The 17,994-nt window shown below is 41.3% G+C and overlaps 1 protein-coding gene across 1 annotated transcript in view; it reads right to left on the reverse strand.

The window, feature by feature from the left end:
* pkd1a (polycystic kidney disease 1a) overlaps window positions 1-17,994 on the reverse strand; it is an 83,511-nt gene that overhangs the window by 8,078 nt on the left and 57,439 nt on the right. Inside the window, 27 exon segments of the mRNA XM_080879927.1 lie at window positions 1,546-1,836; window positions 1,927-2,098; window positions 3,379-3,504; window positions 3,884-3,992; window positions 4,277-4,407; window positions 4,761-4,900; window positions 5,014-5,208; window positions 7,798-8,000; window positions 8,912-9,027; window positions 9,119-9,197; window positions 11,241-11,455; window positions 11,814-11,863; window positions 11,982-12,092; window positions 12,201-12,327; window positions 12,426-12,636; window positions 12,749-12,892; window positions 12,984-13,154; window positions 13,377-13,572; window positions 13,659-13,923; window positions 14,051-14,231; window positions 15,059-15,371; window positions 15,743-15,831; window positions 15,968-16,288; window positions 16,791-16,935; window positions 17,060-17,212; window positions 17,321-17,480; window positions 17,757-17,973. Of these exon segments, the coding sequence (XP_080736053.1) occupies window positions 1,546-1,836; window positions 1,927-2,098; window positions 3,379-3,504; window positions 3,884-3,992; window positions 4,277-4,407; window positions 4,761-4,900; window positions 5,014-5,208; window positions 7,798-8,000; window positions 8,912-9,027; window positions 9,119-9,197; window positions 11,241-11,455; window positions 11,814-11,863; window positions 11,982-12,092; window positions 12,201-12,327; window positions 12,426-12,636; window positions 12,749-12,892; window positions 12,984-13,154; window positions 13,377-13,572; window positions 13,659-13,923; window positions 14,051-14,231; window positions 15,059-15,371; window positions 15,743-15,831; window positions 15,968-16,288; window positions 16,791-16,935; window positions 17,060-17,212; window positions 17,321-17,480; window positions 17,757-17,973 (4,631 nt within the window).

The following is a 17,994-nucleotide window of genomic DNA, read 5'->3' on the forward strand; positions in this document are numbered from 1 at the left end:
CAGTTGACCACAACATATTACTCAAACGACTGGAGAACTGGACAGGTCTTTCAGGAACTGTACTAAACTGGTTCAAAACATACGTAGAAAACAGGAAATACTTTGTATCAATAGGTAACTTCACATCTGAGCAGACAAGTATCACATGTGGAGTTCCCCAAGGTTCCATCTTGGGACCCCCTCTGTTTAACATCTACATGCTCCCACTGGCACAGATTATAAACAACAACAAAATAAACTATCACAGCTATGCAGATGACACACAAATATATATCACAATGTCACCAGGAGACCGAGGCCCTGTACAGGCTCTTGGTAAATGCATTGAGGAAATCAATGACTGGTTGTGCCACAATTTTCTCCAGCTAAACAAAAACAAAACTGAGGTAATAGTCTTTGGCGCCAAAGAAAAACGATTACAGGTCACCAGAGAACTTCAATCTATACATCTAAAAACCACAAACCAGGCGAGAAATTTGGGTGTAGTGATGGATGCAGACCTAAACTTAGAAAAACACATTAAGACAATAACAAAATCATCTTACTATCACCTCAAGAATATTTCAAGGATAAAAGATCTGATGTCTCAACAGGACCTGGAAAAACTAGTCCATGCATTCATCTTTAGTAGGCTTGATTACTGTAACGGCATCTTTACAGGTCTACCTAAAAAATCAGTCAGACAACTACAGCTCATTCAGAACTCTGCTGCTCGAGTCCTCACTAAGACCAAAAAAGTGGACCACATCAGTCCAGCTCTGAGGTCCTTACACTGGCTGCCTGTCCGTCAGAGGATAGACTTTAAAGTTCTGATGCTGGCCTATAAAGCTCTGAATGGTTTAGGACCAAAATACATCAATGACCTCCTGACCCAGTATGAACCATCCAGATCCCTCAGGTCATCTGGATCCGGTCTTTTATCAGTTCCCAGAGTCAGAACCAGACACGGAGAAGCTGCATTCAGCTTTTATGCTTCTTATATCTGGAACAAACTCCCAGAAAGCCTCAGATCAGCTGAAACACTCAGTTTATTTAAATCCAGGTTGAAGACTCACCTGTTCTCAGCTGCATTTGAATAAAGCACCAAATCCACACTTTAAGCTTAAATTTCAAAACTTACATTTAACTACTGATTTTATCTACTGTTCTGATTTTATCTGTTTTGATTTTATATACTGTTTTTTTTGTTTGTTTGTTTGTTAATTAGTTTATTTGCTTGTTTTATTCAATTTTAAATCATGCTTTTTATTTGTTCTTGTTTCTAATGTCTCTGTAAAGCACTTTGAATCACCTTGTTGTTGAATTGTGCTATACAAATAAACTTGCCTTGCCTATTGATATTAGATTCATTTCATTGCTGCTTTTTGGTCTTAGATTGGATTTGTTGTCAATAAGAAGTCAAAATCATTACAATTGTTTTCTAAAACGTGAATAATGTTTCTTTCCTCTTCAACGCATTCCCAGATCGTTATACAAGCAAAAATGTCATAAACAACATGCAACATATTTGTAAAATTACCCTGGATTCCTCTCTTTCTTTCTTACCTTGAGTACCAGTATGAACAACAGCAAGGCAGACATGACGGTGTACATCTGAGTCTGTCTGGCCAGGGGGTAGAAATCTGTGAAGGTATCCCGAGGGTGCTTCAGGTATGATGTCCATTGCTGTTTAGCTATTATGCAGCGGCACAGGTGTATTCCGAATACAGACGCTGCTAGAGACAGTTTACAGATACCCAGGAGTCTCCAGGCTGACAGCAGGTACCTATAGCCTTCTCTGAGGAAGCCCAATATGCCCCGAACGAGGAAATACAACACCAAGGCGAGGAGGATGATCTGGAACCACAAAGTGCCATTTTAAAAATGATACTAAAGGGAAAACGAAACAGCTGTAGTTCAAGGATTCATGGTTATGGGAATGTTTACCATTAGAAGAAGCTGCAGGTCCAGCCCTGTGATTGGCCACAATGTGATGACAATGAGGTCAAAGCTGGACTGGGCACGCTCAGAGACTGGGAACTCAAACAGGAAGGAAAAGACGGCCAGCAGGTTTGTGTTTACGTTATAGAGAGAGAATTCCACAAACACGGCGCGAGTCCTATAAACATGAACACAACAAAACACGCAGTTAGTGCACATGATAAGATCAGGAGCCCACATTTAAGCTGATAACAGTATTTGGTCATTTAAATTTCTGATTTACTGGCCCCACTGATATATCGGGCTCTAACCAAGCATCAAAATATTTCACATAGTTTCGGTCAGGTATCTGTTTTGATACTTTGATACTTCGTTGAGCTGATTATGTTATAGGTTTAGTTTGTTAGAAGAATGACACTAACAATTATTGACAGGTTTACATGAAAATTCTTCCAGATGTGGGTCTTGGCCCAACTTAGAAGTGATTAACTTCTGGAATTGATCTGGGACCATAATTTTTTTTTTGGAAGGATTTGTTTTCCAAGCGTGAGTACTTGGGGACATTTTAATGTCTTTGAGAAATTATCATCAATATATCAAAGCAGACCAGAACCAGGGCCTGAAATCATGTCCGTTGAAGGGATCTTCTGCCTTGGAGGAGGTATGTAGACTGCTCTTGTATTTTATTTATGGCAGGAAGTTTTATTTCAAATGAGAAATAAAGGGTACAAACAAAAAATGATTTGACGCAATTTTACTGAGTTATCATTCTTAGAAACAGTTGTTAAATGTTAGCCAACATTCTCAGTGCATTCAGCACTGGATTGTTTTCTGTGTCTTATTTTGATGTTTCATGTTTTACTGATTGTGCAGTGCTTTAATTACTGCAGGCTCCGGGGCAAATTGAGAAAACAGCTCATGATCTGACAGTAAACCTCCGCTCAAGATTTCTAAAGCAAAGGCCGCAGTTGTGTTTGATTCCAAACATTGTGAAATTATTAGCACAATAACATGTACCCAGTTTCTACTCCCTTGCAAATTGCCCCTAAATTTTGGAACAACCTGGTCAATGAAATCAATGAGCATGACCTCTTTCAGGTCATATTCTCACTCCCTCACTGCCAGATGATCTCACCCTTCGCTGGACCGGAAAGCATTTGTTTTTGGTCTTGGGCAAGGTTGGCATACACACCAGATGTGCAGCATGCCAACATCCAAGTGAACTCCACGTGGGCCAGAATATGGCATGTTTAACTGTTTACTGGACTGAACCAACTGGACTTTGCAGGTCAAACTGGCTCAGCTCAGTCCACAGCCACTGGTGTGAGTACATGTTTAAAAAATGCAAAACACTGTGCTGTCCTGAACAATACAAAGGAAAATGTGTTTTAATTATTTTGCTGTAACTCAGACTTTACATGTCCTACTGCTGTAGTCATGTCTTCACATGATCACTACCTAGAGTCGAGCCAGTGCAGCTGTTGCAGCTGCTTTAAGGAGGAGGCGGCTTCTTCCAGGCTTCTGTTCAGCTGGTGAACCACATCTCTGCTGTTATACACCCCCATCCGATCCAAACGCCACACCCTTGGAAAACGTGTGGGAGAAATTACAAAAGAGAAAGAAGTGAACAGGGGACATCAAAGAAAGCCAGATGTTAAAAACAAAACTAAGCAGAACATTAACATCCACCAGCTTGTTGTCAACCCATTTAGAATTAGATTTTGAGTTCATATCTACACCTTTTATGGATTTTTGCCTATTTGGCATAGCCAAATGGAAAAGCTCATAAAAGAAATCTGCAAGTCCAAAATGCATGTATGAGACTTTATCTGAAAAGTAATATCTTCCGTTTTCTCTTAGTCTCTCTAACGCTAAACAGGTTACCAATGACCTGCAAATTAACAATAGTTAATAACTTTTAATAGCCACACAGACACAAGCAGGTTTTCAATAATTTCCTTACCAATCTGAATCCATGGCACCAAAAACTGTACTATTATCCTCTTCTTTACTTGGAGATATGACCAAGTTCTTTCCCCAGAGAGATGTGTTTTCTGACCTAAGAGAATCTGCTAATGGAAAAGTTTTGAAAAGATTACAATGACGTCCATCTGCATTTATTTCATCAGTTTACCCAGAAAAAAAGAATGCAATCATAAAACGCAATTCAGATAATAGTCAGGATCCTGAAATATTAAACATTATGTCTCTGACTCAGTAGTACTACTGAAGAAAGCTACACAAAGAAGCAAAAAATAGATTCAATAAGTCTGAGATGTGCTCTGTCAAAGAGCTCTGATGTAGCTCCAAACAAGTTCACATCTCAGTAAAGATAGTGGCCACAAAGAAATCTCACCCTGTGCGTCACAGATTTGTCTGAGCCTCAATGTGCCGAGTAACACGCTTCCTGTGTCTCTCAAGAGGGCAGACTCATCCAGGAGCCGTGGCAACATGGAGTCATGCAGCCACGCTAGAACATCTTCTCGGCTAAAAAAAACCCAAAAACACAAGGAAGGTTATTTGTCCCACGCGGACAAACAGGCTGAAGAGGAACATACAGGATGGTCGTGCCCACTCAGTAAGACTTAACACTATAATAGAAGACACTCTAGAGCTGAGCACAGGTAGTTTGTGATAGAATTTCACATCTGATCTCTTTTATTTTAAAGAAAATGACAAAATCAGGTGAAATCCTGAGAGAAAATCTGCTGCCATAAAATCCTTCCTAAGACTTCTCACAGTCTTATGAGCAAGTCAGCCTTTACAAATGAGAGCAGCAACAAGGTTTTGGAAACATTAAACCACGAAAATATTCCAGCTCTATTCATGTACATTCATACCTGCTGATGTTGTGGTACTCGGGTGTGTGTAGGGCTCGCTGCAGCTGAGTGCGCAGCCTGAGGCTGTGAGTGTCTTTGGCTGAGTCGGAATAGTTGAGAAGCACAACGACCAACAGGAAAAACATATAGACCAGAAAATTCTGAAAATAAGAGAAAAGAATTCTGTTATTGATCACCATTTAAAGATTTAAATATTGAAAGGAGACTCCAGCATCATCTCTCTCTAACCCACTATATTCTCTTCTTCACTGACCTTCAGCATCGTGTGCAGCATGTGGACCTTGCGGGCCTGGTGTCGGGCCTGAGACAGAGCAAAGCCCTGTGGAGGTCTCACCCTCGGTACCCGCTGGACCACTCTCTCCACCCTGGGGAACTCCACCAGCACATCCTGGTCCTCAGGACGCAGCCGGCGCACACACAGTGCGTAGTAAACTGCTTCACACAGCACCTGTGGGGCACATGGCAGATAACTTGTTATGCTAGGCAACCAATTTCAAAGTCCAGAATTTTGATGTTGCATTTACTCAACCCAAAGTCAAATGTGTGGTCCAAATCGATCCACTCTAAGGAACATTGGACAACCTACTATTAACACAACAACAGCCAGATGGCAATTTAGTGAAAATGGGTGTCTGAGACATTGAAAATATAGAAAAATCTTGTGGGAACAATCAATTTGTCCTTTCTGAACTCATCTCAAACATTTTAAGGGTCCAAAGTGGTGCAATAATACATTCTCTAACCCTGCTTTAAGTGTGTTTTTGACACTTAATGGTACTGTAACAACATAACATTATCAGGTTCTGAAGATGGTGTGGTGAATGTATGCCTTTTTAGATTCACAGCAGATATATGAAACAGCCTCAAGCAGCCAAACTGGCTCTAAAAGCGAATCAATCCCCATAGACGCCCACGTTAAAACCCCCAACATTACTGAAGCAAGAACAAATGTTTAAAACATCTTTAAATACTCTAAAGTTAAGGACATGCGTGCTTTGACTAACACGTCCAAATAAAGTACTTCTGGATCAAGAAAAAAACCAAGACAGCAGTGAGCAAAACACTAAAAATGAGATTTCACAAAGGACTCTTCAAAATAATGGCTGATGTCATGGTGACCACATCTGTCTTTTATACAGTGTATGAGCTGCTGTCTTCATTTGGGGGCACTGTATCTTGTCACTTCACTTTAATTCAATTGATATAGGCCCAAATGACAACAAGAGTTTTATATTGTAAGTTAAAGAACATACAATAATACAGAGAAAACCCCAACAATCAAACAACTCCAGTGACTTGGCATGTACAGTGGGGCAAAAAAGTATTTAGTCAGCCACCGATTGTGCAAGTTCCCCCACCTAAAATGATGACAGAGGTCAGTAATTTGCACCAGAGGTACACTTCAACTGTGAGAGACAGAATGTGAAAAAAAAAAATCCATGAATCCACATGGTAGGATTTGTAAAGAATTTATTCGTAAATCAGGGTGGAAAATAAGTATTTGGTCAATAACAAAAATACAACTCAATACTTTGTAACATAACCTTTGTTGGCAATAACAGAGGTCAAACGTTTACTATAGGTCTTTACCAGGTTTGCACACACAGTAGCTGGTATTTTGGCCCATTCCTCCATGCAGATCTTCTCGAGAGCAGTGATGTTTTGGGGCTGTCGCCGAGCAACACGGACTTTCAACTCCCGCCACAGATTTTCTATGGGGTTGAGGTCTGGAGACTGGCTAGGCCACTCCAGGACTTTCAAATGCTTCTTACGGAGCCACTCCTTTGTTGCCCGGGCGGTGTGATTTGGATCATTGTCATGTTGGAAGACCCAGCCTCGTTTCATCTTCAAAGTTCTCACTGATGGAAGGAGGTTTTGGCTCAAAATCTCACGATACATGGCCCCATTCATTCTGTCCTTAACACGGATCAGTCGTCCTGTCCCCTTGGCAGAAAAACAGCCCCATAGCATGATGTTTCCACCCCCATGCTTCACAGTAGGTATGGTGTTCTTGGGATGCAACTCAGTATTCTTCTTCCTCCAAACACGACGAGTTGAGTTTATACCAAAAAGTTCTACTTTGGTTTCATCTGACCACATGACATTCTCCCAATCCTCTGCTGTATCATCCATGTGCTCTCTGGCAAACTTCAGACGGGCCTGGACATGCACTGGCTTCAGCAGCGGAACACGTCTGGCACTGCGGGATTTGATTCCCTGCCGTTGTAGTGTGTTACTGATGGTGACCTTTGTTACTTTGGTCCCAGCTCTCTGCAGGTCATTCACCAGGTCCCCCCGTGTGGTTCTGGGATCTTTGCTCACCGTTCTCATGATCATTTTGACCCCACGGGATGAGATCTTGCGTGGAGCCCCAGATCGAGGGAGATTATCAGTGGTCTTGTATGTCTTCCATTTTCTGATGATTGCTCCCACAGTTGATTTTTTCACACCAAGCTGCTTGCCTATTGTAGATTCACTCTTCCCAGTCTGGTGCAGGTCTACAATACTTTTCCTGGTGTCCTTCGAAAGCTCTTTGGTCTTGGCCATGGCGGAGTTTGGAGTCTGACTGTTTGAGGCTGTGGACAGGTGTCTTTTATACAGATGATGAGTTCAAACAGGTGCCATTCATACAGGTAACGAGTGGGGGACAGAAAAGCTTCTTACAGAAGACGTTACAGGTCTGTGAGAGCCAGAGATTTTCCTTGTTTGAGGTGACCAAATACTTATTTTCCACCCTAATTTACGAATAAATTCTTTACAAATCCTACCATGTGGATTCATGGATTTTTTTTTTTCACATTCTGTCTCTCACAGTTGAAGTGTACCTCTGGTGCAAATTACTGACCTCTGTCATCATTTTAAGTGGGGGAACTTGCACAATCGGTGGCTGACTAAATACTTTTTTGCCCCACTGTAGTTGGGAAAAAATGGGAAGAAAAAAACTCTTAACAGGAAGAAACCTCTGGAAAAACCAGGGAGAGGCTGAGACAGGACAAAAGACACACTATGAAATCTTTGCAAAACCACGTGTCTTTACCTTAATTGGCTCCAACAGTAGAAATGAGCAGAAGAAACTAGCAAAGCAGGAGATTAACCACATCATGGCAACATTCTGACTGAACCCATAGCCAGCCCAAACTGAAACACCATTGGCCAGAGCGATTCCTGCCCAGCTGCCCCACATGGCAGCACGTCCACACCAAGGTGGAAACCGTCTTGGACGACACACATCTGTTACAACTGTGAAAAGAAGAATACGGTGCCAAAGACAAAACAAATACAAATCATCAGGCACTGAAAACTTTAGGAAGTATTTAAGCGTAAAACTACTTAACTGAAAAAAACGAGCATTTTAATGATCCTTTTAGACTCGTTGAAGGTTATTTTGCACTTTGCAAAAGAAAGCAGAGTTCTTGGAGACTTTGAGTCTTCAAGGACTTCAAAGTCTTTTCGATTAGTAACGTAATTAGTAAATATATCAAGTTTCCAGAGAAAGAATAAATGACATTGTAAGTTTGATGCCTTTTCAATTTACCTTTTCTATCGCAACCAAGGACATATGTCACTTATTAAACATTGAGACTGCAAAACGAAAGCACAATGCACACACACGCTGGTTTCACATCAAAGCACAACTATAAAGGCTCAGTCACACATCTGGCAGTACAAGACTGATTACTCTGTGAAAGTAACAGCCTTTTTTCTTTTTAAGAGTAATCACCAAACTTTGCTTTACCTAATGAGAGTTATAAGCCTTCTAAAACCCTTGGATAGGTGATTTATGTGTCCTCTCTTACTAATCTAAACAAAGAGACAGCAGGAAACTTTAAAAATAGAACATCTATGGGGGCAAATAACATCTGGATGGTCTTTTAAAGGGACAGTTCAAATCAAAATGTAAAAATCAAATCTGCATATTTTTTCCCTGGGCTGTAGTACTATTTATTATAAAAGTCTGCCTTCTCTTAATTTCTATTTTACAAGTCAGTATTTTACAAATAAAATATTTAATTTTGAGAATAATTTTCTGAATAAACTATGAATCTTTAAAATTTGGTGAGACTGTTTAGTGCATTCCTAATTGTAATTCTTCAAAGTTTAATCAGTAAATTTGAATTTTACTAGATAATTCAAACTGCCTGCACACACACCTGTGTTTGAGGTGAAGGCTGTCTTTGGTGGGTCCCGCCTCACAGATTCCAGAAGAAGAGGGTCATTCAGCTTTGTCAGGAGAATCACTTCAGTCTTATCTTCAAAAATGCTCGACCTGCGACACAAACAGTGGCAACACAAAATCAAGCGAATCTACACAGGTCTCAAACGATTCTGGGGAATTCCTTGTCCAGAATATAACTTACAGGTCAGCCATCTCGCTTTCATCTGCCTGAGGAAAGAAGTTCTGTCCGTCTGCCAGTATGTGCTTGATCAGATCTTCATCTATAAGAAGACAGTGTGAAACTGGATCATCATACACATTCATTAAATTCAGTCACTAAACGAACTCGCTGCCATGTCTTTCTGGGGTTTCTGAAATGTAACGTGTTAACTTTTCTCAGTTATTAACATGGTCATAACCGATCCAACTACTCAGCTATGACAGAAAACCGCTACTGAAGATGCGCTCTATGATTACAGACACAATTTGTGTAATTCTGCCTCTCTGCACTACCTCCGAGGATTTTAAACCAAACAATCAATCTGTGATTGAAGTGACTTTAATCTTTAATTCAAGGGGCTTTAAAGAAGATTTGCATGAACTATTCAGGAATTACAGCAATTTTTACAAGAGTCAAAAAAGAGTCAAAAAGAAGCAGTTTCATGGCCTGTTTTCTTGTTATTTCATGACAAATCAAGCAGAATATCTTGAAGCTGATTCAAAGCATTGAATTGGTATTTTGTAGTTTTTCAGTGTAATGTTGAAATGTAATGTTTCTACTTCCTTTAGGGTCTGTATGATCCTCCTTTGTTGCACCAAACCTCTTCATATGCTTCTCCTGAGGCCTCTTTTCCCCTTGTTTGGCAGCTCCATATTCATACATCATACACACACATTTTTCTAGTATATCCACTGTCCCTCCTCTGTACATGTCCAAATCTTAGCCTTGCTTCTCTAATTTTGTCTAGGTGGCTGCAGTAAAACCCCGGCAGAGCATCACAGTGGAGGAAGTACAGTCCCTCGCTATAACGCGGTTCACTTTTCGTGGCCTCGCTGTTTCGCAGATTTTTTATTTGTGGAATTTTGCATGTTTTTGGGTTGTTGGTTTTTTTAACAGCGCATTGTGTTCTGCATCCTGTTTGGCTGTGGACCATTGTCAATTAATCTCCTCCGTGCCGTGTCACCTGTACAGTACAGAATGTGTTCAGCTTGTCAAATTTACATAAATCTTCGATCCCTAGCAGTGTGACTCTGAAGTGCTGAAACTGAAACTGTGCTCTGAAGTGAGAAACAAAACAGTCAGATAAGTCAAACTTTACTGAACTCATTCTTCTTGCTTCCTCTACTTCTGTACTGTAATGTTGCATTCTCTGGCAGCTGCTCTATTAACATGTTCTGGACCTGAAAACAGGGTTTGATCTTTGTTTTCATTCTATAATACTGGACTTATTTTTCTATGAAGGTTTGAGCTTCTTGTTTAAACAAGAGAGAAAAGTGTGAAAATGTTCATGCCTGTCTGAGAAAACTGTCTAAAGTGTGTAGTGACTAGTGAGGGATTTTACAGCCTTAAAACTTCTATAATAATTGTAAAAAATAAAGTTGGCTACTTTAATTTCACCTATCACAGGTTATTTTTAGAGCGTAACTCCCGCGATAAACGAGGGACCACTGTACCGCATTTGGTGATGTCCACTGATTCTTGATGTCAACTAAAGTGCTTTTATTCAACAATCAAAAACACTCCTTGTGTTTTAAAATTATGTTCTAATTTCTTAAATAAAAACTATTGCATTACTTTTCCTAAATCCCTTGAATTCAAACTGAAAGTCCGCAGTTCAATCTCATCTTCATTTTTTGGGCATAAAATCCACTGTGGTGTGATGCAAAGACAAACCACCAAAATAACTTACTGTCCAAAAACAGTTAGACTATATGAAAATAAATGAATGATTATTTATTGTGCATTTTGTGTGTAGTTTATTTTCCTAAAAAGAAATGAAAAACAAAAAAAGATGAATCTGACATTACTACTATAGTTTTTAATGCAATATTTGCTTTTATAGCCTTATTGTTTGTCTTTCTTTAGATTTTCTGCAGATATTGCTGTACATTTAATTCCACAACATTCATCAAGTGAAAATCTGCTTTCATCACATTTAGCTCAGGCCATTATGAGACACTGCATACAACTTCTAACGATCTGTTGTCCATTTATGGCCTTTTTAAGAAAACTAAATTCAGTGTTTCTGAAGTGTTTTCGCAAATATCCCACTTTTGCTCAGAAAACGTTTGATTTAATACTGCAGCCTGTTTGCTTCAGTTACCTGAAGAGGTGAAATATTTGTTGCGTTGCTCGGCGCCTTCTTCATCATCAGGGTTAAAGGCCATGTCCACACCGAGGTGCCTGCTGCCCTGACCCCTCTTCAGCCTGGGCATTCCTGCCCCGTGCCCAGCGCCTCCAACCACCGAAGTGTCACTCAGCAGCTCTGGCCAGTCCCTGTCCTCTGTCTCCTCCTCTACCATGTCCCAGCTCTCCTCACTAAAATGCACAATGAGTAATGTTTGTGACTCAGACCAACTTTAGCAAATAATTCATTTGCTCTGAAGGTCATTCCAACAAAACAAGTTTGTCAGAGAAGAATAACGTTGTTGTCATTATTCTGATAAAATTGTTGCTTTCGAATTTAGAGTTGTTTGGTGAAGAAAATGTTTCGCTCACTTCAAATTCAAAAGATAGTTATTGTTAAAAAAAAACGTATATTTTTTTAAACTTTCACATCTCTTGCAGATCACATAAGATGAGCCATTTCCACTTTATTCGTTGATTCTCACAGCTTGCTATTCCACTACATCTGTTTTCCAACAAACAGGTCGTTACCTGAAATAAATATGCTTACCTTTTAGTTGATGGAGTGGGCAAGTCCACGTTGGTCTCCTCTGAGTTGGTCTGAGGAAACAGAGATGATGGATGGAGAGAGAGACAAACATTAATGACCTGAAAAGGTGAAAGTAGAATCTTTCCCAAATGTGACTTTTAAACCCCGTGTTTTCGTGACAGACTTTACCTCGCCATTAAAAAAGAGGAAGGAACTTCCAGCCATGGAGTTGTCCAGGAAGTCATCGATCTCCACTGACTCCTGGTCCACTTGTTGTGGCACCTGCTCCACGGTCACACACTATTGTTTACAGATACACAATGACAGAGGAAATATTCTGCTTTATCCAGGGCCTTTGAAAGACAAGAAAGCTTGATCATATATCACATTTGGTAAGGTTTGGGTTACCTTGCTGCGGCTCATTCTGAACAGCGTGAAAACAAGCAAGTAGAGAGGGTAGACGATCAGACAGGTGACCACGCCTGCTGCCACTGTCTCGCCGTTTAATGATGAAGACCTTGACACAGCCCTCGGGCTGAAGGACATGATTGCATTCATTAGAAGTTGCATGGTGGGAATTTACAAAGAGAGACAGACAAGACAAAAAAAAACCCGTCACACCCATTCACGCACCCGTATCGCTTGTCCACCACAATGCTGTACCACAGAGTGTTGGCCAACAGGAAGAGCTGGAGTAACAAAGCACAGCACGTGGCTCTCTGCAGGCGGGTGAACGGGCTCCGGGTGGGCCTCTCCCACAGCGAAACCCACAGGTGACTCTCACACAGTGCCCTCTGCAGCTCATACCGCAGGAGGCGAGGCAGCTGAAGAAGCACAGCCTCCTCTGGGAGCAAAAAATAGAAAGCGAACAAGCTTGCATTATGCATCAAGCAGTTGTTTTGCTACACTCAATCTTTAATTATTTAATTACACGCCACCTAATCGCAGTTCCTTACCTGAAGCCTCCACCTCCATCTCCACCTGTCCATGAGTTCTCTCGTTGTCCACTGACAGCCAGTCTTCCACCAGGAAATAGTGGCTGCTTCCTGTCTGCAAGTCTTTTACCAAGACATACTGTAGCTTCCATGCTGGAGACAGACCTGAAGAAGGGGCAGCAAATAATGGTTAAATGATGGATAAACATTAATATACAGACTCTGCTTGGGCTCCTTCTGTTGTGTGTCTCTTTACCTTTATTGTCATGCCAAATACGTATTTTCCAGACATTGCCCAAGCTGGTGTCTGTCGCAATATGAAAGATGTCGAGTGCATTGCGGGCAAAAGCCCCTCTGCTGTCGAGATGGCGATGTCCGCTACGGCTTTCACGCCCATATAAACTGATTCCCACGTGAGCCGTGGTGCCTGGATGGAAGAGAGAGGCAGTTTGCATGAATTCTCTTCATTTCTTGATGTAGGAATTGATTTTATTGAGTTTAAAATTTGAAGTTGAACTGTTATGATTTGCCTTATTTTCTGTCATACACACACGGTTACAGTGACACATGACGCTCATATTGAACATATTGGCAAAGTTTCAAAAATGACGTCAAAACGACATCTACCTGTTACGTCGTTTTATCTCACCTGCCCCTTGGTTCCAGCCAGTTTTCACCTGGACCTCATACTTAAAGAGTCCATCTCGGCCACAAAGTGGAACCACACCAGCACGCCGTAGATCCAGCTGGTCCAACTTGTGTAAGATAGCCGCTGCTACAATATAGCATATTAAGCCCAATAGACACACCAACAGCACGACCAGGCTTGGTGCCCCTGAACGCTCCTGAAGGAGGGGGGAAATGGTTTAAGTGGTTTTGTTTATTTAGTGCACATCCACAAATTGTGACTGGTATTTAGTGAGATACTGACTGGCAGTTTAAAACTGATGGCATTGGTTGGCACAAACAGGCCTGCGGCGAAGGATGTGAGGTGCTTGGTACGGCAAACCGCCCTGCTGGCGTTGGTCTCTGCTAATGGCACCATGCCATCTGTCCGCCACTGCTTTTCACTCTCACTGAAGTACTGACACAGAGAAGCAAACACCCCGACCTCCAGACGAACATCCACGGGCAGAGACTCAGAGCTGCAGGGCGTACTCACGTTGATGAAGTAGTCCAGAGTGGTGTCGTAGGTCCTATTTAGCAACAGTGACATTTTTGGAGATAAACAGGAGACAAGGACAGGAGATGTCAGCCATAGCAAAGTTACTGCATATTTAATGCGCACTGTATTATAACGCTGCAAATGAACAGAGTTCTTACTCTGGTGACAGGAAGAAGGTGTAGTCCCTGTGGTCAAGATCTTGCCCGCTGGTCATATTGAGAGTGATACGTTTTGTGTCTGTGCAGTTGAACTCATTGGGTTGTTCGTGGGAATGGAGGTAGGCGGTGATGAATGGCTCCTCTTTGTCATTCTTTTCTCTTTCATACTTTTCTTTTAAATCTAGAAAAGAAATGAAAATAATGACAGTAACACCAACACAAAAATACACAGTCAGTAAAGAAACAAACAAAGACACAATTTACATTTAGAAGTACAAACTTAGTCACCAAATGACAAGACCAGACAGCTTTACAATATACAAAATGAACTCAAGTTCACTCGCCCTGTTATTTCATCTATACTATATAAAGTACATAATTTTATTGTCTGGCCATTGACATAGCTGTATGTTCGCAAACCCATTCAGAATCCATACCGAGGCATTCATATGCTGCAGTTAAGTACTGCACAGAGTCACAATTATATATTTCTGGCAATATAATAACATATGTATCTTTTAATTTGAACTATAATAGATGCTAAAAACAACACGAAATCCTTTTTTTCATTCATTCCTAAAGAAAAAAAAAATGCTAAATTCCAGTTACTTGGACAATAAATATACATTTAAAACACCTCCAAATGATTATTAGCTTAATCATCAAGCAGCTCAGACTGAGCAGTGTGGAGACAAAGTCAGAGAGGCAAGGCTGACACGGTCTGAAGATGCACAAAGGAGGACAGTCAATGTATTGGACAAATCAGGAGGAAAAGAGGAAGACCACAGAAAAGATTCATGGTTATAGTGAAGGAGGACATGCAGAGGATTGATGTGACAGAGGAGGATGCTAGGGACAGGGTGAGGTGGAGGCAGATGATCTGCTGTGGCATCAAATAAGGGGACAAACCAAAAGAACGAAACCAAGAGATCAAGCATATTTTTGTATTAAAGAAATTAATTTGCTCAGTTCTACCTACTAATGTTTGTGATAAATGTGAGTGCTCACCTTGGATGGTGAAGTTGAGCTGCACAAACAGCCCTGCCTGTCTGTTGCTGTTTCCTGCGCTGACCCTAACGATGACAGAGTCACAGTGGCTGATGTTAACGGCCCCCGCTGTGGGTACTCCTCCAGTACCAGAACCTTCAGAACCCAGCTCTCCAATGCTACTATTGTTAATGGCAACTGTGATGGCCAGACTATCATCAAGACCAGAGATTGGGATCTGGGTTCCATTTTCAGTGCGAAACTCCATGGATGCCACCTCGGTAGAGATGGTGTAGTTGGCAACATAGTTGAAGGGGAACGGGTTGGACTCCACCTGGATGGAAAAAGTTAATAAAGTCAGTAAAAGTGAACGTGAGGATCTTTTATCTGAAAACAGAATTTGAAAAAGACCAAAGAGAAGGACACAGTTCAGGCAAACTCTTTCAGTGAATGTGCTGATGGCAGACTTCGGCACAAACAGCTTTCACGCTGCCAAGTTCTTTGACAGCCATCTAAGGAGAAGGTTCAAAAGAAGAATTTTGTACTTGACTCAGACGTTTCTGCTCTTTTAAGTGTTTTCTGATGTTCAAAGAGTGATGTCAGTGTATGTACAAGTAATCCCTGTAGGGCCAAAAGCTCGGACCTCAGAAAGCTGCTTGAGTTTTATTCTACTCGAGAGTCTGGTTGACAATAACATGAACAAACCTGAAAAAGTAGCTGCATGATGCTTTTTCCAGCAGCAGCTCTGCCCAGACTTTTATTGAAAGCTCGGGGGATGGAGAACAGCTGGCACTCTGGTAAAATGAAGAGAGAGGAAATTAAACACTGTCATCATGCACATGATTCTTCACAGTTACAGTTTATAATGTCCAACTTTCTGCAGTTTATAGTGAAAAATTCCAACCTGAGACACTAAATGCACAAACAAACCTGGACTGTTGTTGCCATGGTAGCAGAGGAGACTCTGGGGGTCTGCCAGTTTTCCCGTAGCAGCTATCTCAGCTCCCCTCAGAACGAGAGGCTCCTCGTTGAGTACGCGGCCGTGCATGAGGATCAACATGAGCACCGAGGACAGACTGTAAGCCTTTGCTGCCACACGCAGAGGGTGTGGCTCCAGTGTGTCTAACACGGCGTTTCCATACTCTTCACCAGAGGAAGAAGGGGTTGAGATGGACGGGGGTGAGGGGGAATCCAAATAAGCATGGAGGTACGAGTAGGAAGCTGACTGACTGACTTGATGGATCAGATCACCTTGTAAAAAAAAGGAGAAAATATGACATACGATAAATTAAAAAAAATAAATAAAAAGACCAAACTTAACTAGTTTGTTCTTGAACTGTTGGTGCGCACAGTATTGGTGACTGCTCATTTATTTAAGGAAAAATAAAATCATAAATAGATTTTTGAGAGCAGATTCATTCAGTTATGTAATCTACTCAACAACACCACTTACTAGAATTTGGAAGCGTTGTGTTAGTGAGCATTACACGGCTCTAGTTTAGCTGAATTTACACAAATTCACTGCTTTTAGACCAATAAATAAACCAATTTTTAGTTCCTTTATAGATCACCTATTTTATTTAGTCATAAGTAAGAGCAGTTAGAAAGCTATATCCTCAACTTAACAAAAAATACACAAAGATATCTGACTGGGTAGAAGTTCCTAATTAGTGTTGCAGTTAGAGCCTCATGTAGAAATGAGCAACACTGTCCTAATAATGCATTTACAGTGACACAGCAGTTTCGTTCTTACCCATGATGTTCAGGATGTTGTCAGCTATTTCAGTCGGAGTGACGACGCCCTGCTTGGTGTCTGTCTGCAGAATGTCCAGCATGGACTCCAGCTTGTTCAGAGTGCTGTTCTGACACTCCTCACAGATGAACTCTCGACTTACCGCCTGGAAAAAAGATGCATGCACATTCACTCGTAACTGATTTGTTTGTATTCTTGGCTCTCCTCTTCTGTTAATAGCCTTAATAATTTCCTTTAAAAATGACCCCGTTTTCTCTCATCCTGCTCACCGTGCACTGTGCAAGAGCAGCGGAGGTCTGCTGGATATCGCTCACAGTTGTCAGATCCAGAGCAGTCAGAGCTCTTGTGATGTTGCTGCGGACTCTGACTCTATGATTGCGCTCATCTTGGGATACGCGTGACGACCGACTGGTCTGCTCATACTGGAAGAAAGTAAATGCCGATATAATTACTCCTCATGTGTTATCAGCTGTTGTGTGACTTGACAAATGATTGCATTAATCGCTGTTTTATGGCTAGGCCTCTCTTACCTCATTTAGGACTGTAATAAGAACCAATGATAACTCTCTGACCCTCTGGGAATCTCCCTGCTCCAGCAGCTTTTTGAGTTTGCTGTCTGTCAGATCAGAAAGCCAGTGGGGAAGACTGCTGTATCCAGAAGGTGGATCTGGCAGTACAACCTCAATGGTCCTGGACACAAACAGGAAAAAAAACAACTGAATGTAGAATTTGAAACTTCACTATATGCACGTGGAACAGCAGTCACTGGTGAACAAGAAGAGCAACAATAACAGCCATGTTGCTTCTAGATGCCATGAAACTCAACAACTGAGCAAATACCTTGGGGATTGTAGTGATTCCTTGAAACATTTCAGTAATATAACACCATGGTAGCTAAAAGTGACTCAAAAAGATTCAGACTGAAATCTCCTCATAAGTGAACTAAACCGAGTAAAGTAGAGTTACTTGTTAAGAGGCATGATGGCAGCTCCCTGGTGGTCCTCCACTGTGATGTACACGTATACATGATGTTGGGCTATGCTGAAACCTGGAGGCAGGAAGGCCGAGTGCTCTGGACTGCTTCCTTTGTACACGCAAAAGTCCTCACAGTATTCTTCTTTGCAGCGTGTCACTAGCAGACTGTACAGCAATGTAGTTTCAGAGTCACCCAGATCACTGTAACCTAAAGGGTTAAAATCAATGC

The sequence above is a fragment of the Rhamphochromis sp. 'chilingali' genome, assembly GCF_963969265.1.
Source record: "Rhamphochromis sp. 'chilingali' genome assembly, chromosome: 4".
NCBI classification, from domain to species: Eukaryota; Metazoa; Chordata; class Actinopteri; order Cichliformes; family Cichlidae; genus Rhamphochromis; species Rhamphochromis sp. 'chilingali'.